Genomic DNA, 27755 nt, shown 5'->3' on the forward strand with positions numbered 1-27755 from the left:
TTTTGGACTCCCATCAGCAGCACTTCCCCACCATATTTGGTCCATTAGTTCTTCCCATCCCTGTTGACTGCCTTTGCTCAGGCCCTCATCACTGCACCCTCCCCACTGGGATCCCTGCCTCCAGTCTGGACCCCTGGTTTGAGTTAGGGGTGCAAGCTGTTGGAAAGGATGGGTGGTGAGGCTGTGTTTACCTAGTGCTTTACATAACTGACTGAAAAGTCATCAGTAGATCGTATCGGAGTAGGACAGAGACAATATGAGGATTAACCTTCCACACTCCTCCCTGCCTGGCTCCACCACTGCCTCTCCCCCATCGCTCACCTACTGATCACTCAGCTTTCCAAGTGGTCTTTCTGTGACACAAATCTCACACGTCTGGTCCTGCATGAAGCACTTTGATAGATCTCCAGGTTCCCTTCCCATGCATCCAGGAGGCATGACTCCCGAACAGCTTAGTTCCCACTTACACCTCCACACCCCCAAGGGTTCACTCACAAACGCTCACAATCCTGTACCTTCACCCATGCTGTTCCCTCTACCTGAAGTGTTCATCCTCCCCTCCTTCACCTGTACGACATCTACGTCTCATTCAAGGAGCATTGGTTTTAGGACAAACTGGCTCAGGTCACACAGCAGGGAAAATTCCACGTTGATACCTTTTATTAACCTTGTACTAGGAACACTCTTTGGACTACTATGACGTAGCACAATGATCATTACAAGGTCTCATTTTCCGAAGAGATGTTTCTAATTGCAAACCAGTGATTCATCGTATTTTGCACCCATGATTCTCTTTATCTACCACCGGAGAAACCACACCTAAAAAACCCTCAGCTTTGCATCCTTTCACAGCTCCCTTGCCTTCCACTCAGTCCTATGTACATCCTCCCCTGGAAAACCTGTTCTGGAAGACAAGGGAACATAACCCTGGCACGTGTTCACCACCTCTTCTGCCCCTTCCTCTGTTGTTTCCCCCAGATGCTGCTATAGGTCCAGACCTCCACCTGTTCAGAGGACAATTTGGGGAGGAAATGAAGTCCCAGAAAGATGCAGCAACTTGCTGGAGTCTACACTGCAATTTTGTGGGGGAGGCAGTCAGGATTTGAGGCCCTAGGCTGAGATCTAGGGATTCCCAGGCCTGGCCTCCTTCTGCAATTCCATGGCCTGTGATGCTCTGTCCCCAGTGCCACACAAAATTAGAAGTTATAATCCTATAATTCCATGATGACATCTTTTAACTTAAATACACCTTAAAACTACTCCTTTTTTTTTTAACCAAAAAGAATTTTTCCAACTCTGTCCTCACCTGTTTCCAGATTCTCCTCCTGCCCATCCTCTAGGGCCACTGCTCCTCACCAGAAAGCAAAAGCCCAAAGGCAGCGTCATGGGAGAAGGAGGAAGACGCCAAGAGCATTCACTGACTGGATCATTAGGTGTGGAACAATTGAGAATTGACTGTTCTGTGGGAAACAGTTTCACTGCCCTGTTTATAATTTCGTCCTCTGCCTTCCGTCATAGAAGTTATAAAAAAACAATTTCTCAACCCACCTAGTCAAACATGGCCAAGAGCCAAAGGCTATTTTTAGACTCACAGGGACAAGGAAGAAGGATGGAAGGTGTCCCCGTGCCTCCGGGCTCAAAAGCATCTTTGTAGCCCAGGCCTTGCAACCTACGGACATCCCAGCGACCCCGCTCCGTGGATTGGAGCCACTTTTGACGGGCTGAGCTGCGAACCTTCACGGCGGGAGGCCACGGTATGTACCAAGCTCCCGCGGAGCCCGCACCTCCCGCAGGTCTACCCAACAATCGGATAAATCCGCTTTAGCGAAAAGTGGTGAGGGGGCGAAACCGCTGCCCTCACGTCTGCAGCGCGTACGCCCTCCTGGGCAACTAGGGGCAGAGATGGGGGCGAAAAAGTCGAAGAGGCAAACACTGGAAGCATTCTGCAGGCAAAAGGGGAACGCCATCCCTTCTGAGGGGCTCCTATTTCCACGCGCCCCGGCCAAGCGCTCGGGTGGAAGCTGGGCTCGGGTCCCCACGCGCCGCAACGCCGAGGGCGCCAGCGCACTGGGAACCGGTCCCTTCCCCAGGGCCGCGGGACGGCCGACGGGGGCGACCCCGAGCACTTCTCCTGGTCCTGTCCTCCGCTGGCACCTGCGCGGGGAGGCCCAGACACCACTCCCCAGCCCCGTAAGTCACCTGCTCTCGGCCGCCGGGTGCACCGCCGCCGCACCCCTCCACTCCGACCCTCCGCCGGGCGCGCCCCAGGCCAGTGCGCCCCCTCCCCCTCCAGGCCTGGTCGACCCCGGCCGCGCGCCCCGCAGCCCCCTCCACAGCCTGGGGGGAAAGAAGTCTGGAGCTCGCAGAATCCCAGCCCGCCCGAAGCCGCCCACCTTCCGAAAGTAGCCGTCGTCCTCCTTCTCCAGCGGCTGGGGGGCCGCGGGCAGCAGAGTATCGGTCATGCTGGCAGCGCGGGAGCGCAGAACAGACTGAAGCTCATCTGCGCGCTGGCCAGAGAGGGCGCCTGGCCCCGCCTCCGCTCCGCCCCGCCCCGCCCCGCCTGAGTGACCGCCCCTCTAGCTCCGCCTGAGGTCCGGCCGGGAGCCCTGGAGACCGAGCCAGGCCCGCCGAGACCACGCCCCCGGTCCCGCCCCGGCTCCGGATTGGCCGAGCGCAGCCGTGCCGCAGGCAAGGCTGGCGGAGGGGAGAGCAAAGATCCCCTCGGCTCTTCGCTCGCTCTCTCCCAGCCTCAGGGGCTTAATCTGGGAGTGGTTGCAGCCTCATTCCGGGAGCGCAGGGGCGGGCCGGGGGTCTCCGCTGCCGCAGCGAGGCCCGGGTTGAGGATCCAGCTCCTCGTCTGGAACCGCGGGGATAAATGCAGCGAGTGGGTGAAGCTACGGCTCCTGCGCGCACGACGAGGGGACAGTGACCATACCCGATGCCACGTCGAGGGCGTGGCGGGAGCGCTGGGCCCTGGGCCGAGCAGTCAGGAACAGCTTCCCGCCAAAAGGGATCCCGGGGCAGAGTCCGGGACGCTGAGGGAGAGTTGGCGGCGCCACCGACGGCCTTGGCGGGTGACTCAAACCTGTTGGCACAGCGATCAACCCCCTGTCCCCCAACCCGCTCTGCAGAAACCAGGCGGATCCACTGGGAGGTCACAGATGGCGAGGGGAGAGGGGTCCACCCAAGGAAGGATCCCCAGAAAGGGTTTCGTACCCAAGAGACTCGACGAGTATCCTTGAGCACGTTTCTTAACCACCACTTCGAACCTCAGATTTCTCAACTGCAAAATGGGTCCGGATCACCCTCTCTTGACCTGGTTCAAGGTATTACAACCAAAGTGGTGTATAAGCGCTTAGCTGCGCGGTAGGGACGCGAATAGCTTAGGAGCGAAAGGGGGACTCCTGGAGACAGGGGTCGCACCGCTCTGTCTCCCAGCTCCCCTGATCGGTGGACTGCGCGGGTAGAACTAGCAGACAGGGTGCCAGGACTGGGCTGCCGGAGCCGGAAGCCCCCCAGCGGCCACGCCCCTCCTGGCCAGCGTCTTGCAGTTTCTACCCCCTCTCCCAACTAAGGGACACCTTTGCGCAGTTACTGCTACATTTGGCCGTCGCGTAGGTGCCACAGGTAGAACACAATACAATCTGCTTTCAAAACAAGCCAAGCGTTTCCTTTTCTTCTTAAAAAAAAAGAAAAAGAAAAAAGTATGTGCATCAGGGGGATGTTCAAGAGTTTAAAATAAATGGTAGCAACAGCCAAGTAAATGTTTAAAAAAAAAAAAAAGAAACTCATCATCACTGCCGGCTCCAAGACGCAGCACAAGAAAAGGCGTTCTCTGAAAGGACTGTTTTAATACTAAGAAAGAACCTGAAGAATCTTAAGCAGCTGGGACAGGTGTTTGGGAAACTGTGGCAAATGCAGAAACTTCCCTTCTCTCTTAGGGTCAGAAATGAGTATCAAGCTAATTTCAGCATTGTCGGTCACCCTAGAATTAATTCATGGCCCTGGAAATGTACACTCCTCACCCCGAGCTGGGACTTGAAAACAACCGCTTCCGTTTTGGGGATCCTGGGGTGGCGGGTCACTCTATACTACTGCTGCTACTACTAATAATAAAGTTATCAATAATAGAACCTCTATTCTAGCCAGAAAGTTTGTAGATATTATGTTTCACGAACCTTCTGCAAATAAGAGAAATGAATAATCTCCATTTAACAGGTGAGAAGATCGAGGCTCAGAGGAGTGAAGTGGTTAAGGGCACGCTAGCCATTAGTGGCTGAGATCGGTGTTTAGTTCAGGGCTGCTGACTCCAGTCATTCCCTACCACTCTCAGATTTTTGTCATCTCCTTCTACTACCTTAAAGCTCCAATCGCCTTTACAATTTGTCACATATACATATCACTCGTACTATTATGGACTTAATAGTCTTCCTTAAAATTACTCACTTTAAAACACACACTTCTGTCATACAATGGTTAAAGAAATAAAGTTTGTATAATAAATACTATATCTAGTGCAATAACCCACAATTTTATTAGAACTGAAAATCCTAATCAGACCTGACTAGTTTTCAGAAATAAATAAATAAAAATAAAATAAAATAACTCACTTTAACACTTTATTTTAAAACACAACTATGTCATAACAATAAGCAGAAAACCAGTGCTACTTTGACCTATGCGGACATACACATAAAAGTGAATATAGTGAAAACCAAAATCTGTTATTTAATCTAGCCCAACACCTTTGCCTTCTTGAGTTGCTTCTTTTATTAAAAAGGAAGAAGAGCAAGAAAAGGAAGCCTGCTGTTAAGGACACACCAGCCCCCACCCTGATACTAGCTTCAGAGGAAAAGAAGCACTTCTCTGTGCGTCCCAACAGGCATCTCCTGGCCCTGTGAACCATCTGTGTGTCACTCCTTGAGGCTGTGCAGGACCAGACATCTCTAGACATTCTCATGGCTCCTTGCAGGGGGCTCACAGGCCTGAGCCCGTATCTCTGATCCTGCTGTGATCAGGAAATGAGAGCTGCTGCAGCTGACCCAGCAGGAGAGTAACATCTAACCTCCTATTTGTCAACCCAGTTGGTGGTGTGTGTCACAAGAACTGCCAGTGAGCCCCCTGTGCTCCTAACAAAAGAGTCGGGGTAGGACTTTCTGAGATAGGCAAAGGTTTAAAATCTCAACTGCAAACAACTATTTTGTGAAGTCCCTGTTTTACCATCTGGCTGGGGCCAGCAGTTGACTGTCCAGGTACTCAGTTTCTTTAAGTAAAATGTAAGTCACACCTCCTAAGACCTGCTTGTTGAAAAAAGGAGCACTGGCTTCTCTAGGGGCAGCCTGATGTACATCCTGTCTTGGAGAATCTGATGAAATTTGCCAAATTAAAAGTAGAAATCACAAGTTAACCCTTAAGTGGGTGAAATTCATTGTAAATTATAGACCCAATTTTGCAATTTTTATGAAAAAAAAGTCTTAGAAATTGAAGCCATATGGTGCCATGGAGCGCTGACTTGAGAAAACCACACTAGATTTGGCAAGCTCTGCCACTAAGTCACCTTGGCCAGATCCTTCTACCCCTTGTGACCTCAGTTTCCCCAGCTCTGAAATATGGTCTTAAATGCACAGCAGTCATTTATTGCATACTTTGTGACAGGAGCTGTGCTTTGCATTTTGCATACATGATCTCAGTTGATCCACAACCCTATGAAGTGGATACTTTTTCATCCCCATTTTAAAGAGGAAGAAGCTGAGGCTCAGAGGTCACCAGTCTAAGTTAGATTGCCTGATGCAACACCATGCACTGTGCTACTCTACACTGTTCCTCGAGATTTAAAAGGAAAGATATTTTGTCATATTTGGAAGAAGTGATTATGGATTAAAAATAAAAATAAAAAATATTTTGCTCACAAAAATATTATTGAGCCAAAGAAGCCAGAAAAAATACTGTATGATTCCATTTTACATAAAGTACAAAACAGACAAAATTAGTCTACTCTGGGATTATTGCTTCTGGGTTCTGGAAATTTTCTATTTCTTGACCTGCTTATTGTTACACGGATGTGTTCACTTTGTGAAAATGCACAGAACTGTGTGCATATATTGTATTTCAGTAAGAAAACTCAACAGAAAAAAAATGAGTGACACTGATTCCCAAGCATATAGAGCAGGTTTCTTTGCATGTCATGAGTGACCATCCCACTGCCAGCACTGATGTGTGGACCATAGGAACAAATTACTCCCTACCCAGATGATTCAGCCCATCTTCCTATTGGGCAGTTTCCTGAGATTTGTGCTTTCTCGCCTGTCTGAATAAGAAAGGAAGGGTATATGGTGTTTAAGCTTCTACAGTTTTGCATAAAAACACATTGTTGGGAGAGTGGCAGGGACATATATACACTATTAAATGTAAAATAGATAGCTAGTGGGAAGCAGCCACATAGCACAGGGAGATCAGCTCCAAGCTTTGTGTCTACCTAGAGGGGTGGGATAGGGAGGGTGGGAGGGAGACGCAAGAGGGAGGAGATATGGGGATTTATGTATATGTATAGCTGATTCACTTTGTTATACAGCAGAAACTAACACACCAGTGTAAAGCAATTATACTCCAATAAAGATGTAAAAAACACACACACACAAAAACCCATTGTTTAGGGGTTCCTGCTGCCAAGAATCAGGAGTATTGGGTAATTAGTGACCAGGGCTGCAGATGAAGCATCCAGTCGTTCCTTCTGAAGATCTGGAGTCAGAAAGGTTGGTAATTACTGCTTTTATTATTACTATTTTTTAATATTTATTTATTTATTTTGGCTGTGCCAGGTCTTCGTTGCAGCATGCGGCTCTTAGTTGCTGCATGTGGACTCTTAGTTGTGGCATGCGGACTCATAGTTGTGGCATGCATGCAGGATCTGGTTCCTCGACCAAGGTTCAAACCCGGGCCCCCACCCCTGCCCCCACTGGGAGGGCAGAGTCTTACCCACTGGACCACCAGGGAAGTCCCATTACTGTTTTACTAAATGCAGTGATTGTCAGAAATCTAATTAAGTAAACTCTCAATAATAAATGTATTGGGTTTTGCTTGCCTCTTTAGAAGCTATAAGCTGTAAGAAAATTATTTGGAGTAATTCAGAAATAAAATCACGGACCTTCATGATTTGTCTGGTTGTATGGATTAGTCCCCAACCTTCTTTACTTTCAATATCTACATTTATTCACACGATGATCAAAGGGTGATGCTGGGACCCTGCAGGGCTTCAATAAACAAAGACACTTTCTCTTTGGTACACTAAATTTCTCAAGGCAGGAAAGGGGCTAATACATACAAAAACCTTTAAAATGAAAACTAAGACACTGATATAAAAATGTTTTGGAAAGAATACTATGGATGTAGCTCAAAACAAAATTCAAGGGGTACAATGCTGTATACATGTATCCCTCCTGCTGTGATTTCCTTTGATCAGTGGCAACCACTATTACCAGATTCTTTGGGGAGTTCACTGGAGATATAGCATATTTGTGGGTGTATTGTGTCCCCACATTGTGGATGTAATATGTTTTCTTTTTTTTTTTTGCGGTACACGGGTCTCTCACTGTTGTGGCCTCTCCCGCTGCATAGCACAGGCTCCGGATGCGCAGGCTCAGCGGCCATGGCTCACGGGCCCAGCCGCTCCACGGCACGTGGGATCTTCCCGGACCGGGGGACAAACCCGCGTCCCCTGCATCGGCAGGCGGACTCTCAACCACTGTGCCACCAGGGAAGCCCTATGTTTTCTTTTAATATAAATGGCAGCATCCTGTGTACTCCGTCTCACCCCGTTTTGCTCATTTAACAGCATATGCTGGAGATATACCCCACCAGCATTTTAAAATGCTTTACAGTATTCTATCATATAGGTTGTTCCAGTTACTATTGCTGTTAACAAATTACTGCAAATCTTAATGGCTCCAAACAAGAACAATCATTTTATTATTACCTCTCATGGTTCCAGAGGTAGCTGTACTCAGTTAAAAGGTTCTTGCTTTTGGTCTCTCATGAAGCTGTAGTCAGATGGCTGCTGGAACTGGAGTCATTTTGAATCTTCCTTGCTCACGTGTCTGGTGATTGATACTGATTGTTAACTGGAACCTCAGCCGGGTCATAGGCTGGAATACCTACACAAAGCGTCTCCTCATGGCCTGGGCTTCCTCACAGAATGGAAGTGGGGTTTCAAGGTCCAGCATCCCAAGAAACAGAAAGTTGAAGCTACCAGTTTCTTTTTTGGCCATGCCGGTGGCTTGTGGGGTCTTAGTTTCCTGACCAGGGATCGAATCCCGGCCCGTTCAGTGAAAGAGCCGAGTCCTAACCACTGGAACACCAGGGAATTCCTGCTACCAGTTTCTTCAAGCTCGGGTGTGGGAAATGTTATATTGTCACTTTTACTGAATTCTTTTGGTCAAGGATTCATGGAGCTTAGATTCAAGGGAGGGGACATGGACTCCACTTTTCGACCAGAAACTTGCCAAAAATTTTGAGGTTGTGTTTTTAAAATAATTTTTTTGGGCCTTGCTGTGTGGCATGCAGGGATCTTAGTTCCTTGACCAGGGATCGAATCTGTGCCCCCTGCATTGGGACCTCAGAGTCTTTTTTTTTTTAAGATTTATTTATTTATTTTTGGCTGCATTGGGTCTTAGTCGTGGCACGTGGGATCTTCACTGAGGCATGTGGGATCTTTCGTTGCAGTGCCCAGGCTTCTCTCTAGTTGTGGCATGGGGTTTTCTCTCTCTCCAGTTGTGGTTCGCGGGCTCAGCAGCTGCCCCAGGGCATGTGGGATCTTAGTTCCCCGACCAGGGATCGAACCCGCGTCCCCTGCATTGGAAGGCGGATGGATTCTTTACCACTGGACCACCAGGGAAGTCCCTAAAATAACTGTTTTTGTTAAAGTCATGTACCATGACTTATTTAATTAGTTCTTCATTCTTTTCTTCAAATTATTTATTGAGTGCTTACTACCTTCCAAGCACTGTTCCAAGCTCTGAGGATACAGCAAAGGAAGAAAGAAAAACTGGGTCAAATCTGTCTTCTTGGAGCTTACGTTCCAAGGGGAGCTTACATTCCATTCCATTGGGAGAGAAAGACGATAGACATATAAATAGGTAAATCAAATTATATAAGGTGACAAATGTTGTGGAAAATATATAGTAGGGTAGGGGGTGATAGGGGTTGGTTTTTAAAATAGGGTCAGAAAAGTTTCCGCTGAGTAGGTAACCTTTGAGCAGAGACCTGAAGCAAGTGAGGCAATGAATCATGCTTGTAGTATTCCAAGCAGTGGGAACAGTGAATGCAAAGGCCTTGAGTCCAGAGTGTGCTTGGAGTGCTCAAGAAACAATCCCAATCCCAGAGATTCTGATTCAGGAGGCCTGGGGGACGGGTAGGAGGGACATTCTAGCAACATGCTAGTGATTCTCACTCACACAGACTTCTGACGCTCATTTTGCAGACCCGGGCTTTGTTTCTCTCTTCTGTAAGAAGGTTTGCGGTGGGATAACAGCACCCTATTGGACAGATGTTTGTTTCTTTGGCTTCAGTAAGGGAGCCCTCAGCGTCCCTCACCCCACCTCACAGCAGCCTTTTGCTTGTCCGCTTGCATTTTCTTTCTCCTTTTCTTCGTTCTCTTTTCAAATTTCTTTCCTTTTTTATTTTTCTCTTTATTCCTGTTTTCCTCTGTTCCCACCACGCCCCCCCCCCTTTCCTTCTCCTTTTCTTTTAATCTCTTCTTCCTTGACCAAGTGTTGTCCCAAGCTACCGTCACCGTGGGCATCAGGGTTCCCCTGTCTGAATCCTTTCAGAGGTCTGGAAGGGGACTCCACTTATCAACCTAAGGGTGATATACACAGAGTGCGTGTGTCTATCTGGGAGTACAGGCAAGTTCCCGCAGATGGCAGGGGTAGGACTGAGGGGGAGCAGGGTCTGCCGGCAGGGCAAGTGGGGGAAGGGCACGGACCGGGTTGGGGAGGGGTGTGGGGTGGGCAGACTTCGCGGAGAACCACCCCTGCAGCTCGACAGCGGAGTGCCTTCCACCTTCTCCCAGGCGCCTCCTCCTGACCGGCACATGGTGGAGCTAGGATGGGATGTCGTGGCAGCCAAAGCCTCCGAGACAACTCCTGCCGAGGTCCGCCTCCCACAGGACGGGTTTGAGAACCACCCGGCGCAGATCCGAGAGAGGCTTGCCGGGCGGGGTGAGCACTTTTCGCCACCTGCGCTTAGAACTTCACTGCGGTTCGCGGAGATTAAAGCGCGGAAGGCATTTTGCCCATTGAGGCCTCCGTAGCGAGGGGGCGAGGCCCGGAAGGGAGCAGGATGGCGGCGCTGGATGGAGATAGCGACGAGGATTTGGTCAGCTATGGGACGGGCCTGGAGCTGCTGGAAGAAGGTGCGGGCTAGATTCGTCGCCGGGGCCTGTGGAAAACAGGCCGGGGGTCCAGGATTCGGGGCAAAAACGCACAACCCTGTGCCAGACCTTGTCTGGCACCGGGGGAAAGGCTCGCCTGCTACGGGCTCTGGGAACAGCGACCAGAGAGGCGTGCACTGTGTTTGCGGGTTGCTCACGTTTTGCAGGGACGGATGGGAGGCCCGGAGGGATGGGAAGAAGAAGGATGATAAACAGGCTCGTGTGAGAGCGGGGATAGGGGAAGAGCGGTGGTCAGGCAATGTTTTTCCTAGGAGAGGACGTTTGAGCTCAGCCTTGAAACAGAGAAAGGAAGCAACCGTACGAAGATTTGGGGGGAGAGCATTTCAGGCGAAGCGAACAGCAAGTGCAAAGGCTCTGAAGTCGGAGCCAGTTTGGCAAATTGAGGGACAGGCAGGACTGATGTGGGTGGAGCAGACAGCACCAGGGGGAGGCTGGTAGAAGATGATGGCAGAGGGGGAGGCGGGGGTTGAGTCTTAGTTGGTATGGTCAGGGAGTTTGGATTTTAATACTAAGTATAGAAGAGTCATGGGGGAGGGGGTTACACAAAGGAGGGATGTATATTTTTCAGATTATTCTGTCCTCGATTTTGAGGGTAGGCGGGTTGGAGGTGGGCAGGAGTGAAGCAGGGAGATGAGCAAAAAGAGGCCAGGCGATGATAGTGGCGGTGGTTACGTAGTGGTGAGTTGAGATGTGCTTTGAAAGCAGAGCTGACCCTACTCGCTGGTGGAATGTGGGGGAGAGTGCAAGATGAAGCAAGATTCTCCCCTGTGTTTCTGGTCTGATCCACTTAATGCCTTGATTTGTTTCGTAAAGTATGTATTGGATGGCTAGTAAGGTCTGATGGCAGTGCTAGCCCTGTGGGAAAGACAAAGGAAGTTTGGTGGGCTAGGAGTTATTTGCAGACTCTCCTTTTTTCCTACCCTGACCACATCGTGTCAGGTTGGTTGTCCTTCTGAGACGTTGCCACTGATTACCCTCTTATGCTCTGTAAACAGTTCTAATCATTAGAAACTTCTACCAAATGCTGGCCCTGTTCCTACTGTCTGCTTACAGAAGACAGAGAAATGCTAGTCTCTTGAAAGCTTCTTATGTGTTTAAGGACACCCCCTGCATTTCCTCTAAGACATCTCTGTACCACACTCAGTTTTCTAGTAAATTAAGCTTCAAGTCTCCTCAACCCTAATTTGTCGGAGCTTTCTTCAAGCATGGGACCAGAGTGTGGGTAGACTGGGGCCGTTATTAGTATGTCCTTCATTTTAGACTGTGTTTCTTTACCACAATCTAAGTTCACATTAGCTTTATTAGCAAACACATCATCCCATAGTCTCAAGAAACTGGTTGGCAAAGATTCTTAATTTGAGGGGTTTCAAATCTAGTTGAGAACAAAGGTATGAGGTTCACAAGTGCTAAAGTATGTGATGTAGAGAGGAAATAACCTATACAAGCTAACAGGGAAACCTGAGAAGGCAGGATGGGACCCCTTGAAAACTGGTTAGAATTTAGGTATGCAGGAAGAGGACAGGGTTAAACATGCATGGGTGGAGGTTATTACAGCCCTGCCAAGCAGGAGTTTGTGTCATTTCTATATTTCTGGTCTCACAGTTGTTTCCTTGTGAAGTGACATATTGTAAGTCATCAACTATTTGACCTATATTTTTCTAATTCTTCCTGTTTTGATGGTGTACAAAATCTGTGATGAAGCCTAATGGTCTAGCCAGGCTCTTGAAGTAGAATGGACTTTTTTTCCAGCCCCCCCCCAGCCTAAAATTATCCTTTAACTTCTCAGTACTAGGAGTTTTTGAGGATTGATCCATTGTTTCCTAAGCACTTTGAAGTTAAAACACACTCTGACTACATTTTACAATATAACATACTAGACCAATAATCACTTTTACCTCCTACTTTGAAGTTCTAGTGACAGGTTAGACAAACATTGGTAGAGGAGGGACTCCATTACTTAATTAAAGTTGCTGGCCCTGACAAAAAGTTTTATTGGGTAAGAGAGTGGCTGATCTGTTACCCACAGACTCATAGACACATAGGCCCTCTGGCCTGGAAGGAAGGTGCCTCAGTGCTTATCTAATCTTCCCTTAGATACATTCACTTGGCTGTAGAGTTCTCCTCATCGCCTGCTCATCCTGCACTCAGATTAATTTAGGACCATTTTCTTCTTCCTTGATGTTGTGACTCTCCCACTTAAAACTATCTGTGGCTCCCAGTCACCCACAGGACGTACCACAGACCCTGCAGCACTGTGTTCCAGGCCCGCTGCGCTATCTGCCCTTTTGGTTCCATCTTCCGTGCATTCCCTGTCCTCCAGTCAGACTAGACTACTTTCTCAAACATCTGACCTTCCCCTTTTCCACCTCCTGTTTACTGTTTACTGATGGAATTAATGCCTCCGTGGGGAATTGTGTCCCTGTGTGCAGCTGTCAAATGCTCACGCCTCTGGGTAACTCTGATGTTGTGGACCTTGAACATTGTCAGAACAGTTCCTATACATGCAGGTCTCCTCTGCTGGGCTTGAAGTGCCCTGGGAACAGGGATGGAGTTGTATTCAGTTTTCCACACCCAGCATCTAGAACAGGGCTGCTTCCACGGAAAGGCCCTCAGTAAACTTCTGGTGGGGAGCAAGTAAAGGACAGAATGGGTTGTGTCCCTGACTTGGAGGCAGAGTTGAGATCTGATTTCAGCTTTGTGCTTATGAGCTGTGGACCTTAGAGCACTTACTTAATCAGAGCCTCCTTATCAGGGTATGATAAATGGGATAATACTGTTAGTAACAATAATTATAATAGGGCCTGGCTAAAATGCCACTTCCTCCCTGGAGTTTTCCTGTGCTGTGGTTAGAGGCGGGGCCTCCTCCTCAGGAGCCCTGTGGGACCTGGTCACCCACACTGCTTGGCCCTCGTCATCTGCTGTCCGGTTCTACCTAGTTGTCTGCAGATCTTATCTCCCCTTTCAGCTCAGGAGTACCTGGAGAACAGAGCAAGCACAGAACCTCACGTTGGCAGGACCTGTCATCTCTCCCCTTAACCCAGTGTTTCTCAACCAGGGATGAACTTGCCCCCCCCAGGGGACATTTGGCAATGTCTGGAGACATTTTTGGTTGTCATGCTTTTTTGGGATGGGGGTGTTACTGGCATCTAGTGTGACAGGCTAGGGATGCTGCCAACCACTGTACAAGTAAGAATTATCCAGTACAAACTGTCAGTAGTGCTGAGGTTGAGGAACTCCAACTTAGCCAGGAATTGTGCCAGGTGCACGTGCAGTAAAGGAGCAAGTGTACTGTATTTTCTAAGCAATGGTGAAAGTCCTGGACTGTGGGGCCTGAGTTGTAATTCAGTTCTTTAGAGTGAAATGAAATTGTCGTGATATTAACCAAGCTTTGCTATGGCCAGGGACTGTGCTCAGTTCTCGGGGTTTTTAATCCTCGGCACCATCCTACAAGGTGACTTCGGTTATTATCCTAATTTTATAGTTGTGGAGACTGAGGCTTAGAGAGATCAAAAAACTTGCCTATAATCACACAGCTAGCAAGTAGGAGGGTAGAGGGATTTGAACCCAGATCTCCTGTCTTCAGAGCCCTCTTAATTACCCTGCTGTGGGTTATATTCTAGAAATGACCTAAAGCCTCCGAAAGCTACAAGTAAGAATTTAGGACTATGAGGCTAGACATTTCTTTACTTTTTGTTGCACTATCCAGAAGTAGTAACTGGCTTAATTACTGAAGTAACAGGTATACATGGGCTTTAGGATACATCTTACCTACTGTATGTACTACTATTACTATAACAGCAATAGCAGCTAGGGGACTTCCCTGGTGGCCCAGTGGTAAAGAATCCGCCTTACAATTCAGGGAACGCAGGTTCGATCCCTGGTCAGGGAACTAAGATCCCACATGCCGCGGGACAACTAAGCCTGAGCGCCACAGCTACTGAGCTCGTGCGCCTCGACGAGAGAGCCCGTGTGCCGCAAACTACAGAGCCCACGCGCCCTGGAGCCCTGTGCCACAACTAGAGAAGAGAAAACCCGCACGCCACAACTAGAGAGAAGCCTATGTGCCTCAACAAAAGACCCCACGTGCCGCAACGACGATCCTCGTGTGCTGCAACTGAGACCCTATGCAGCCAAAAAAAAAATAAATAAATAAAATAAAATTTAAAAAAGAGCAGCTAGTACTTTAAATATGTTTATTGTGGGTCCCTCTTTTTGTTAAGCACTTTACAGGCATTATCTGATCCAATTTGCATAACAACTCTATGAAATAGATATTACTATTAATGTTCCATTTTACAGATGAGGAAATCGAGGCACAGAGAGGCTAAGATGACCATAGTCCCTAGTAAAGGTGACCAAAGTGCTAGTAAAGGTGGGCTTAGCTTTAAAATCCAGAGTGCCGTGACTCTCAACCCCAAGCGCTTAACTACTGTCTAGCTTGCTTTCAGTAGTGAATGTTTGAAAATAACTTGATGGTTACTTTTTGTTTTAAATAGATTCCGAAGTTTTAATTAGAACTGATAAAATTAGGCAGTAATTTGTGTCATGAAACTTGAAACCTAAGGAAATTTTTAGGGAATTCTAAGTTCCTTTTCACTGGTGTTATTTAGCACCCCAGCCCTTTTCAGCCAAGTAAGTAAAGGAATAAGCTTAAAGAACAGTAATTGTGACATCAGGAGAGTCCCAGAAATAAGGAAACTCAAGATTTGGGGAAAACGGGCAATGCCAATGGAAAAATTCTGGAGTCGGGGATGCTGTGAATTTCTAGAAGAGATATAGAAGTGTGTCCCTTGCCGTAAACCTCTGCACACCATGTGCCACCCCAGCAGCTTGCCTACTTTACTGCCAGCAGATTTCACCTCCATCTCTGAACCCTTTGCCCAATAATTCAGTTTTCATAATGGAATTTAGTGGGAAAAGCAGGCCATTTTTGCTAAAACATTTCTAATATAAACAAGAGATATTGTTTTCTAAACTACGTCAGCTACTAAGGTCGAGGAATAGCAACTTAGTTAAACTTGTTATATTTGAAGTTACAAGAAGTGAACAATGCATTATGTTAAAGAAACGTTCTTTTCCTTAAATCCTCTCTAACCCACCATCACCTTCTGTCCCATTCAAAATACTATTTTTTCAGGCGAGAGACCAAAGAAACCAATTCCTCTTCAGGATCAGACTGTCAGAGACGAGAAAGGAAGGTATAAACGATTTCATGGAGCCTTCAGTGGAGGTTTCTCTGCTGGTTACTTCAACACCGTTGGTTCAAAAGAAGGTAGGATTTTCCTACTTGTAGCTACTATATCGCTAAAGCAAATGATTGAAATACCGTAGGAGTTTTGCTCCCCTCCCTCACCTCTCCCTTTTAAAAAAACTTTAAAAAACATTTTAGTACATACACTGTAGTCTTTTGTGTTCTTTGAATGTTTGCAATGTTTCCAGAGACAACTTATGTGTTGTTCATTGATTATAACTTGAAGGTGAGAGAGTTTTCTTTGACTTTAAAGAAAAAAAATAGATACGTCATAACCAAATGATTAAATGATAATAAGGACTTCTGTCTTATACTATATCTTGCCACACACTCAGTGCTGTCACACAGATTCACTCAGGGCCTAAGGAGGGCAGGTGTCCCAGCTGTTTTGTGGCTGAGGACCCTGCGGGTCCCAACACTGGGTTCCACAGCATCACTTGTCAGTACATGTTCTCCACCTGGAGAAAAGTCAGTCAAATTTTTCACATTATGCAGTATAATAAATTCTGTATTGTTTAAAATAATATATGTTGGGAATTCCCTGGCAGGCTTCCACTGCAGGGGACACGGGTTCAATCCCTGGCCGGGGAACTAAGATCCCGCATGCTGCACAGCACAGCAAAAAAAAAAAAAAAAAAAAAAAAAAATGTTTTTTTTTAATTCTCCTAAGAGCTGGATGCATATTTCTGATGTAAATTTATTTCATTGTCAACTCTGATGCTGAAGCTGGGAGGCACAACAAAACAAAAAAAAAAAAAAAAAAAAAAAAAAGTAATGTATGTTTTTAAAAAACATTTTAACACAGAAACTGGAAGAAAATGGCTTATGTATATCAAATACGAATGAAGATGACTGATTAACTCACGTAGCAGTTATTAAGAGCAAGATGAGCCAGATCTTTCTTATATATTTTGAAAAGTAACTCATACATAACAATGATAGTAGGGACTTCTCTAGTGGTCCAGTGGTAAAGAATCCGCCTTACAATGCAGGGCGACGCGGGTTCGATCCCTGGTCAGGAAGCTAAGATCCCACATGCCGTGGGGCAACTAAGGCCGCATACCACAACTACAGAGCCCACGTGCCCTGGAGTCCATGCGCCACAACTAGAGAGAAGCCCACGCGCCACAACGAAAGATCCCACATGCGGAAACTAACATCCAACGCAGCCAAAAATAAATAAATAAAAATAATAAATAAATCTAAGAAAAAATGACGGTAGTAAAATAAAGATGAAAAACAATACAAGAAAGGGGTGGGGGAAGGCATGTAAGAAAAATAATTAGGGTAAATAAGATGGTTAAAGTTCAGTATCCAGAATGTATAAAGATCAATTCAATGAGCAAATGATCAAAGTATTTGAACAGTTTACTCCAGAGGAGATAGAAATGCCACGTGGAATATTCAGCCTTATTAAGAAAAGCAAAGTAAGGTAACTAAGGCACTATTAAAGTAACGCACTTATTAAAATGTTAAAAATGGCAGTAGAATTTGTGAAGAAAGAAGTACACGAATACATTGCTGGTTGTTATAATTATGGCTGTGCTGTATATTCTAATTGAAAAGGAAGACCAGCTCAAATGATTAGTCATCACAAGTAGACTGTGATATGTTAACACACTGGAATATCTCTTTACCATTAAGAGTGACAGATTCAGGTCCTGTGCAGATACAGGGCAAAGACCATAGATATCCAAAATGGAGGAAGGTGCTGGGCCAGGGTATCGCCTGGAAGAGCTGGTCTTCACTGTCCTGGGGTTTCTCCCAAGTTGGCCTACAAGGCTGCTCTACCCACCTACCAAGAATAGGTCTGCCCCATACTCCTCAGCTCCCCAAGACTCTGGTTGGAAGTCAGAAGGAGGTGTGCCACTCTTAGAGAAAACTAAAAAAGTGTATCTTAGAGGGTTACAGATACATTTGACCTCTGGGGCATTTTCTCCACAGCACATGTTTGGTTACCATGGGTGGGGAACAGGAGTGTTAGTTATAGGACTCAGGTGTTTGATGGAATTGGGGGCCTAGTATGGTTATCGCCTGCCCTTAGACTAGCCAGGTTGAATCCTTTCATGGCCGACTAATGCACCCTGACATACTGTTTCTTTGATATGTTAGTATGTTGGTGTATATTGCTGTCCTGGTGGTCTCAGAGTGGTCCTGCCTTATAAGGTGACCTTGCATCTTTTTGCTGAGATCTGCTTGTGTTCCTTTCACAGTTTAACTTTCAATGTATCGTTTTATTTCTCTTGGTTGCAAATTCTTGTGGGGAAACCTTACTGTATCCACTGAGTTCTGACAACAGGGCGTATGGGGGTTAAAAAGAAGTTTGTGTGGACTAATTGTGTCTATGTGAGCAGTGAGATGAGAAGTAACTAAGAGTTTGTAGTTATTGGAGGTTTCAGGTCCGCATGTGTTACTTAATTATTTAGTTATAAACCACAATACCGTCTGGGATTGTAATGTTCTAAACGCTTTTCTTTCAAGGATGGACACCCTCTTCCTTTGTGTCTTCACGACAGAACAGAGCAGACAAATCTGTTTTTGGTCCCGAAGATTTTATGGATGAAGAGGTGGGTATGCAGAACTTTAGCTGCCAGCTAGCCGGTGAGATGTGGGTAATTGGTTGCTGTAGCACCTTCTCTCTCCCCAGAAAGTTCAGTGTACGATTTCCTCTTTGTTTGTAAGACTATCATTTTGGTATTTGGACTCCATAGTGCCCTGTACATCAGTGGATTCTTGTTCATTGGCATAGTGCCTTAACTGGCTGGTGCCAATTTCTAAAGTCAAGAGTGTAAGGGGGGACTTCCCTGGTGGTGCAGTGGTTAAGAATCCCCCTGCCAATGCAGGGGACACAGATTCGAGCCCTGGTCCAGGAAGATCCCACATGCTGTGGAGCAACTAAGTCCGTGTGCCACCACTACTGAGCCTATGCTCTAGAACCCGTGAGTCACAACGGCTGAGCCCATGTGCCACAACTACTGAAGCCCGTGTGCCTAGAGCCCATGCTCTGCAACAAGAGAAGCCACCGCAATGAGAAGCCCGCATACTACAACGAAGAGTAGCCCCCGTTCACCACAACTAGAGAAAGCCTGCGCGCAGCAACGAATACCCAACACAGCCAAAAAAAAAGAGTGTAAGGGGAAGGTCATATACAGGCAAATTTACTTGAAAAAGCCCCAACTGCCCCAAAAGTGCAGTGTCTGTCAAGCTGAGTCCACAGCCTTCCATGGTGACTCTTTTTTTTAAAAAAATATTCCAGCATAATTAAAACTTTTTTTAAATTTTACATTGGAGTATAGTTGATTAACAGTGTTGTGTTGTGTTAGTTTCAGGTGTACAACAAAGTGATTCTGTTATACATATATGTGTATCTATTCTTTTTCAAGTTCTTTTCCTATTTAGGTTACTACAGAATATTAGGTAGCGTTCCCTGTGCTATACAGTAGGTCCTTGTTGGTTATCTCTTTTAAATATAGCAGTGTGTACACGTCAATCCCAAACTCTCAATCTATCCTTCCCCCTCCCCTTCCCCCTTGGTAATCATAAGTTCATTCTCTAAGTCACAGTGACTCTTATGCACACTGCAGTTTAAGGAGGAGTGAGTGACTAGACTAGAGAAAGGAGTGAAAGGAAGCCCTGTGCAGGTATCTGGGCACCTCACTAAAGTGACCATGACTGCCGCTTCTTACGGGTAAACGGTGTGGGGTTTCTAAAGTGGTGCTACTGGCCTGCAGCCTGGGCTACATTTTCTGGTAAAATTAAGCCTCTCTTACCTTAAAAAACCTAGTCATGGGTTCATTTGTGATAAAGATTAAGTAAACTACTTACCTGAGCATGTTTTAGGCTGCAGGTAAGTGGCAAGGGGTGGTCCCCTTCCTGTTTGACTAGCAGAATCTATGAGGAAACATATCTCATGGAACAAGAAGTCCAGATGTCAGCAAGGCCCCAGGCTCTCAGGTAGCTTCTGCATGTCAGCTTGTCCTTCCATGACCTCACCTCACTGTTGCAAGGTGGCCACAGTAGTTCCAGGTGGCACATCTGGGATGACATTATCCAGTGGGGAGGAGGACTTTCTTCTTGGAATCTTTCCTTGAGAGCAGAGAAGCCTTTTGGTGGATTTTCCCTCACATCGGCTCCAGTGAATTGTTCTACAAGCTCGTTCTTAAAGCAGTCCCTGGTGAGGAAAATGGGATCAGAATGACTAGCTTAGACAAGATGTGAACCCCACTCCCTAACCCTCCCCTGCCCCAACACATCCCCCCCAGGGACATCACTCCTGAAGGGCATGGTGGCGCAGAGCCAGGCCAGTGCCTGGACAGCATCAGGGCTCCGTGGGGAGAGTGGAAGGGTCTGTGGCTGCTGGACAGGGAGCGGATGGTACTTACCTCTAAGCCTGGCACAGGGGTGCTCCCGAATGCTTGCTGACTGTGCCTCCAAGACCTTTTCCGCCTTCACACTGACCTTTGAGGTACTGTCCAAGAAGAACAAAGAACAGAGCACTTACTTCCTGTTTTCCTAGCTTGGCAGTGCCTGTTGTGGCTTCACTGAGTGGCCACTGTCATGCCCCTGTCCTTGGGCACTGGCTTTAGCTTATCCAAAGTCAGGGTGTAAATCAGCTGCTCTGCTGATCCCTAACTCAATCATAGTTTTAACTTTTTTTTTTTTAAAGTAATAGAGCTGTGTAATGTATCATGTTTAATCACTTTCCAAATAATGTAAGTAATTCTGTTTGAATTTTTTTTTTTTAAGGATCTTAGTGAATTTGGGATAGCACCTAAAGCGATTGTTACCACAGATGATTTTGCTTCTAAAACCAAAGATCGAATACGAGAAAAGGCCAGGCAGTTAGCAGCAGCTACTGCCCCTATTCCTGGCGCCACTTTGCTTGACGACCTCATAACACCAGCAAAGTAAGAAGAGTTTAATTCTGACTTTTCTGATCTTGGCATCACTGCCTTGCATATGTGTGATGATCTTACTTAGGGATAGTTTGGTTGCAAGTAGGAGAAGCCCTTTCAGTCTAGCTTGAGTACAAAAGGGGGTTTTGCCAAAAGGACCTTGCGCTGTTACCACATGGAGTGCTCTAGAGCTCCAGGCACTAGCTGTGTTAGTGGGGCTCATGGCAGCTGGAGAGCTATTAGGAACTGGGGTGACTTCCCTCCCACTCCCTGCCTCACAAGCCTTAAGGGCTCTCTCCTCATTCTGCCCTCTTTCTGCATACTTCTTTGTTCTGCTCCTGGGTATGTGGCCTGTTGTGGCAGCCTCAGACCATCATGGTTTCCCAGGCCACATGCTTGACATCTATGTGCCCATCGCAAAGGCCTGGGAGAGGGGGCATCTGATCAGCTTCCCCAGGTCCAGTCAGCTGTGGTGGGAACAGCAGGGCCATGCAGTTCTAGTAGGGATGGGGGAAAGGGCTGAGGCATGACAGGTATATGAGCTGCTTATTTCCTACTGTTCGTTAGTGTTTTAAAAAGAAGTTCATTTTCAATGCCTTGATATCCTAGGTTATCTGTTGGTTTTGAATTGTTAAGAAAAATGGGTTGGAAAGAAGGACAAGGAATTGGTCCTCGAGTAAAGAGAAGACCACGCCGACAGAAATCTGGTACGTGTACTGATTGTCATTAACTCTACAGCAGACTTTTTGATGACTACATGTTTCTAGAAGTAAGATTGCTGGGTCAAGCGGTGTGCACGTATTTTAAGGTTTTTTTGTGTGTAATTTACAATAACTTTCTGGAAGGATTGTACTAGTTTACCTTCCCACCAGCAGCATATGAAAGTTCTTGTTTCCTACTTTTGCCAAAACTGTGTTATAGCTTAACGTGATTATTTTCTATTGTTCCTGTCGCTTGGTCTCCCCAGCCAGACTGTGAACTCTTGGAGGCAGCAGTACTTTCTCTCGGGTTCTCAGTGGTTCTGGGCAGTAGTGGTTACTCACCATGTGCATCATTGCCAGAGTGCAGGTGGGGCAGGGGCTGGTGGAAAACAATCCCTGAGTGGTCAGTGTCCGACTCTAAAGCTGTAGCGTCTTTTACAGGCTCAGCTGTCTACCGTGGAAGAGTGTCAGTGAATCAGGTTTCTATAATTTTAGTCACCTCTGACTAATGCATTTGAAATCTCTTTTATAGATCCTGGAGTAAAAATCTATGGCTGCGCATTACCCCCTGGAGGCTCTGAAGGATCTGAGGTATTGTTTGGGATGATTGACCTTCAGTTTGGCCCAGTAGCACCTGTTACTTTATGAGCGTGAAATTTAGGTTCGGAAAATTTTAGAAATCAGTCAGATCACATTATAGGGAAATACCCATACCCTAAAAATGTCCTCGTTATGTCAGATAGTGTATTTAGCAACATGCCAGCCCCATAGATGTCCCAAGTCTGTTCAGATTCTTAATATGGAGTTGTTTGTCAGAAATAGGCTCACAAACTGGAAAACAAACTTATGGTTAGCAAAGGGGATAGCAGTGGGGGCCAAGGGGGAGAGATAAATTGGGACTTTGAGATTAACATATACATACTACCATATATAAAATAGGTAAACAACAAGGACCTACTGTATAGCACAGGGAACTATATTCAATATCTTGAAATAACCTATAATGGAAAAGAATCTGAAAAAGAATATATATAAAAAACTGAATCATTTTGCTGTGCACCTGAAATTAACACAACATTGTAAATCAACTATACTTCAGTTAAAAAAAGGTTAAAAAAAATGGAGTTGTTCGTGTTAGTATCATTTGTTCAGGGACTTGACTTAGTCATTTGTAATAGTGGAAGTGAAAGTATGATAACTGTTCTGTTTGGAATTAATCACTGCATTTGAAAATAGTATTTTACAGGCTTTACACCAGGCAGTGACTCACCTTCATTCCATTTTGAAACACTGAAAATAGGATGAAGATGATGACTACTTGCCAGAAAATGTGACCTTTGCACCCAAAGATGTCACACCTGTGGATTTCACACCTAAAGATAATGTACATGGACTGGCTTACAAGGGCCTGGATCCCCACCAAGCACTGTTTGGAACTTCAAGAGAACACGTTAGTCTCTTTAGTGGTGGACCCGAGGGTGCCAACAATCTTCTTGGAGATGTTGGAGTGAATAAAGGAAGAAAATTGGGAATTTCAGGCCAGGTAAAAGTGTTTCTGTTTTATAAACAGGGAACCATTGACAAATGAGAATTCTTGCTGTATTATATTAGCCCCATAGTAAGCACTCATTATTTGTTGACTAAATGAAGACCTTAAAGTGGTTGTATTGTCCTTAGGAGCTTGTCTGAAGACATGTAAAGCACACCGTCCTAATCTGAATATGTGTTCCTGAAACCCTGTGACCTAATGTGCCCAGTGGAGTTTGTGTGTGAGGAGTGAGGACTGCTTTCCCACACCCCTGCGGGGCTGAGCAGAAAACCACACTCACCTCTTTGATTTATTTAATAGTTGAATTACAATCTGCCTCTCCAAGTTCAGGTCCAAGTTGTACTACCTCTCCGACTCTTTCCTAGTGCTGCAAGCCCTAAGTCAAGAACCTGGGTGTAAGTTTCACTTTTTACCAAGGGGCCTTGGTAAAAAGACTTGCTTTTTACCTTTGAGGAGATGGAGAGCTTTTCCTGATTGCCTGTCTTCTCAAATTGATTCAGAGTCTCTTTCCTAAAATAAGCTCAGAGGATGGTTACTTTGTCATTTCATTTGTACCTTTTCTTTCCTTCACATGTTTTTTTTCCCAATCCTTTTAACAAAAAGTGATATTTGTTCTTCGCCATTTCCCACAAAGATTAGGAGTTCTTCTAGCAGCCGCTAGAGTAGCGGCGGTCTTCAGACCCTGGTCACTGGCGCTGGCACCAGACCGTGTTGTTCAGTAGATGAACATTCTGCCTTTCTCCTTTTGGAGGCCCCATTTCTCCCCCTGCACCGCTGCTTGGGTGTCTTCTCCACTCCTCTTCCTGCACTAAGACCCAGACCCGTGGCTGCTGCTGAGTCTGGAGGACAGCTGCAGTGCTGGAGGCATGACATTCACTTCTGGTCATTGTTTTCCAAAAGACTTGGATACTTGTGTTAATCTGGGGCTCCCATTCGCTTCTCTCTTGGTGATCTTGAAGTGCTAATGTGGTCTGATCAGTCACCTCCTTATAGCCTTATCCTTCAGTGCAGGCAGGCATATGCTAACACCTATAATGGCTCAGTGTGAAATCTTGCTTTTGAAGGCTTTTGGTGTAGGTGCCCTGGAAGAGGAAGACGATGATATCTATGCCACGGAAACTCTATCCAAGTATGATACCATTTTGAAGGATGAGGAGCCTGGAGACGGACTGTATGGCTGGACAGCACCCAGGCAATATAAAAATCAGAAAGGTAATTCCATGGACCCACAACCGATGGTAGACCAAGTGTTGGGACATTAGCCTCCGTGGAGCAGGGAGTTGTTGGTCGAAGATGCAGAGCGAGGAACAAGTGGGGATAAGAGAGTCCTGTTGTGGGAAGTAAGACGGAAGTGGGATTTAGACCAGTTCAAGGCCAAAGCCAACTGTCAAGACAGAGTCAAGTGGGGAGGAGGGAGGGGCCTGGAATCAGGGAAGGAGCAAGTGTGTGGACACGTGCTTGCTCGTGTTGCGGGTCAGAGCTGACAGTGGGTCAGAGGGACGCACTCCCAGCTCAAGGAACTGGGCAGGTAGCCAAGGGAGGTCAACTGAGGCAGCAGGTCAGGAGATCAGGCATGGGGACCAGGTGGTAGGTACACAGAGAGCCTGCTGCAAAATGGAGATTGGTGCTCAGCTCATCTCATCACTTAAACATACCTGGTTCCTAAGGGGCTCTTTTGAGCTAGGAGATGAACACCTCTTGACACACCTGGAATTTCAACAGAGTCTTATGGTGATTCAGACTCTGTGGTTCTAAGTAGGATTTCAGTTTTTCTTTCCAGAAAAGATATAGGAAGGAGTCAGTAGGTATTAATGGCATGTGATTTTGATTCAGTCAGACCTGGATTTCAATCTTAGCTCTCAATCAGACCCAGATTCGAATCCCAGCTCTCTACTACCCAGCTTCATGAGCATGGGCAAGGCTTGTAGCCTCTCTGGGCGTCACTTGTAAAGTGAGGATAAAATCCACTCTGGGGGTCATTGTGAGGATTAAACGGCATCACAGGTTTGGCATAGTACCTGCCTCAAAGACTGAATAAATGGCACCTACTGTAACAACCACTTAAAGTAAGGAGGTGAGAGTTCAGATAAAATAATCTATTTAGATGTTTTTAGCTATAGTCAGATCAAGTTTGATCTAACTCTTATAAAATACATCTAAATAATCTAAGCATCACTCCCCAAAATGATGCCAATTTTACATTTCTAGAAGAGAAAAAAGCGGGTGAGAAACAGTCTTTAGTTTGCTTAATGGCTGTGAGCACAGACTGTGAGAAGAGAGATTCCCTGGGCTCCCATCCTGGCTCTCCCCATTTATCAGCTGTGACTTTAGGCAGGCTCTTCAACCTCTCTATGCCTCAGCGTCCTTGCCTGGGCAATGGGCACGGCAATGGCTTACCTGTCCCACGGAAATTTAACGTGCGTAAAGGGCTTAGAACGTGCCTGGCACACAGCAAGCACTCTGCAAGTGTGAGCGGCCTCTGTCACCATCGCCACGAAAAGAACCCAGGGTTTTACACGAGGTGCTGGGCGGGTGTGCACCCAGACGTTAGTAGATGTTATCTCTGGGTGGGAACTAGGCTACTTTTATTTTCTTCCTTTTGCTTGCCTATATTTTCAGATTTTTCTACTAAGACTGTGTATTGTTTTTATAACTTAAAAGAAGATATATAATATTATATTAAATTAACGTTATATTAATTAATATTATAGATTATATTAACATGTTAGTTATTACATTAACTATATCAACATATTAACACATATACTATATTACTAACATTAATATAATGTATTAATTTATAATAATTACTAACCTATAATAAATAGACATATTTAAATCTGCCTTCTCAGCCACATCTTTGGCTTGTCCTTTGTATAACACCTTTGCCCTGGCTGATTAATCTCAGCCTTCCCGCATCAAGCCTGGGTTGGTGCCTCCCTCTGAGGTCCCCACCCTCTGCTCACGGCCTCTCTGCCAACAGTTCCCTCTCCTACCCTTAGGGTCACAACATCTATAGTTTTGACCTTACGGTTTTTCACTGAGTGAATCTATACGTAGTCAGTCTCCACGGCTGATTTTTAAATTGTTCTTGTTTTTTTTTCCATGATAAGTAGGGCTATAGTATTCTCATGGCTCTTTCTTTGTAGATATTTGTTTATTTCCTCAAATAAAAAAACCTTCCTGGGTTTTTTTAAAAAATAAATTTATTTATTTAGTTTTGGCCGCGCTGGGTCTTCGTTGCTGCCTGCAGGCTTTCTCTAGTTGCGGTGAGCGGGGACTACTCTTCATTGCAGTGCGCGGGCTTCCCATTGCAGTGGCTTCTCTTGTTGCGGAGCACAGGCTGTAGGGGTGAGGGCTTCAGTAGTTGTGGCACGCGGGCCATAGAGCTCACGGGCTTCAGTAGTTGTGGCGCATGGGCTTAGTTGCTCTGCGGCATGTGGGATCCTCCCAGACCAGGGATCAAACCCGTGTCCCCTGCATTGGCAGGCAGATTCTTAACCACTGTGCCACCAGGGAAGTCCCAGATTGCTGGGTTTTAAAAGAATACAAAATTCAAAGAATGTAATTTAATCCTATGTTACCCTACAGAATTTTAGGGACTTCCAGAAGCTGGTCCACAAGTTCTACGTCAGTTGAAGTGCCAAGAATGAGATTGTGGGGAGGGTAGTTACAGGGCAGTGCTGCATTATAAGCGGCTGAAAACCTCAGTGCCACCTGCCCTGCGGGCAGCCGTGCCTGCTTCAGGGTTCAACACCAAGTTTATGTAAGTGCTGGTGGTCATGTAGCATGGGCTTTTGGCAACAGAAAATGCAGTTCATGCATATGGATTTTCGACATAACCTCTATGTGCAGAAAATCCTTGAGAATCAAAAGGGTTGTCTCCACAACCAATAGATCATCCCTGGCTGCAAGTTAGAGGGCATTAGTCATATCCTGAATTAGTGATCTTTTATCTCTTGTTAGAATTTCAGTTGAGAAAAAGACAAAAGCACCTTTTAATTGGTCCCACAGTTAGATTACAGGCTGACCTGGTTGTATTGCCTTTTGTGTCTTGCTTGGATGGTTGCTACAGAAATTGGGAGGTCATGTCCCCATGGTTCTTCACCTAGTTTTAGAAATGACTATTTCAAAGTTATTTTTATCCATACTTGTTCTCTTGATGGTTTTTCTTGAGATCTTTTACTCTACAGAGTATATTCTTTGGTGCCCCTTAGCATAGGACCGTACATACTTTTTCTAAATAACAGTGTTGAGGTGCCATTGTTACCTGGACAGCCTTTTCAGCGGTGTGGTCTGGGCTGCCAGTCACTGAGTCAACAGAGGTGTGAGGGCTTTACGTGCCATTCTTTCCTCCCTTTTACTGATTGCAACTATGACATGTCGTGTTTATATTCTCGGAGATAAAAAACTGAGGTCTTTTGTCTTATTCTAAGTTTCTCTGCCTCTGGAATTAATCAAATGACATCATTTTGTAGAATCAGAGAAAGAGCTTCGCTACGTTGGCAAAATTTTGGATGGATTTTCCTTGGCTTCTAAACCTTTATCTTCTAAGAAAGTAAGATTTTTCTTTTTTTTTTTTTAAACTGATTTAGCACTTAAAGTATTTGCTGCTGTGTAATCTGAGTTATTCTATTAACAATTGAAAAGATTAAATAAGTTCTGCTAACAGCAAGCAACAGTCTGGTTACTAGTGATTATCCAGGGAGACACATTCTGCATTGGAAATGTCAGTCAGTAGCCACATTGTGTTCAAAACATCTAACTGCCGATCTTTTAAATCCGAACTTCAAGTGAGTGGTTATTTCCATTAAGGAAGAAGTACCTTAGAAGCTGGTGGGAGAATGGAATTGATCTAATCCTAGAGGCAATGTAACTTAAAGAAAATTTCAAAGAGCCGTGTCAGCCCACG

General features: G+C 45.8%; 2 protein-coding genes across 2 annotated transcripts in view; one reads left to right on the forward strand and one right to left on the reverse strand.

The window, feature by feature from the left end:
• Nucleotides 1–2474, reverse strand: part of RHPN2 (rhophilin Rho GTPase binding protein 2) — a 57857-nt gene extending 55383 nt beyond the window's left edge. The window contains exon 1 of the mRNA XM_024734140.1: nucleotides 2394–2474. Within this exon, the coding sequence (XP_024589908.1) occupies nucleotides 2394–2462 (69 nt within the window). The 5' untranslated portion in view covers nucleotides 2463–2474. The remainder of the gene's footprint in view (nucleotides 1–2393) is intronic.
• A 7853-nt stretch (nucleotides 2475–10327) lies between these two features.
• Nucleotides 10328–27755, forward strand: part of GPATCH1 (G-patch domain containing 1) — a 44446-nt gene continuing 27018 nt past the window's right edge. Inside the window, exons 1-9 of the mRNA XM_024734149.1 lie at nucleotides 10328–10408; nucleotides 15585–15719; nucleotides 18180–18265; nucleotides 20445–20605; nucleotides 21203–21300; nucleotides 21827–21885; nucleotides 22595–22837; nucleotides 23908–24055; nucleotides 27322–27401. Of these exons, the coding sequence (XP_024589917.1) occupies nucleotides 10336–10408; nucleotides 15585–15719; nucleotides 18180–18265; nucleotides 20445–20605; nucleotides 21203–21300; nucleotides 21827–21885; nucleotides 22595–22837; nucleotides 23908–24055; nucleotides 27322–27401 (1083 nt within the window). The 5' untranslated portion in view covers nucleotides 10328–10335. The remainder of the gene's footprint in view (nucleotides 10409–15584; nucleotides 15720–18179; nucleotides 18266–20444; nucleotides 20606–21202; nucleotides 21301–21826; nucleotides 21886–22594; nucleotides 22838–23907; nucleotides 24056–27321; nucleotides 27402–27755) is intronic.

Source organism: Neophocaena asiaeorientalis, unplaced genomic scaffold, assembly GCF_003031525.2.
Source record: "Neophocaena asiaeorientalis asiaeorientalis breed wild unplaced genomic scaffold, Neophocaena_asiaeorientalis_V1.1 scaffold280, whole genome shotgun sequence".
Taxonomy (NCBI): Eukaryota; Metazoa; Chordata; class Mammalia; order Artiodactyla; family Phocoenidae; genus Neophocaena; species Neophocaena asiaeorientalis.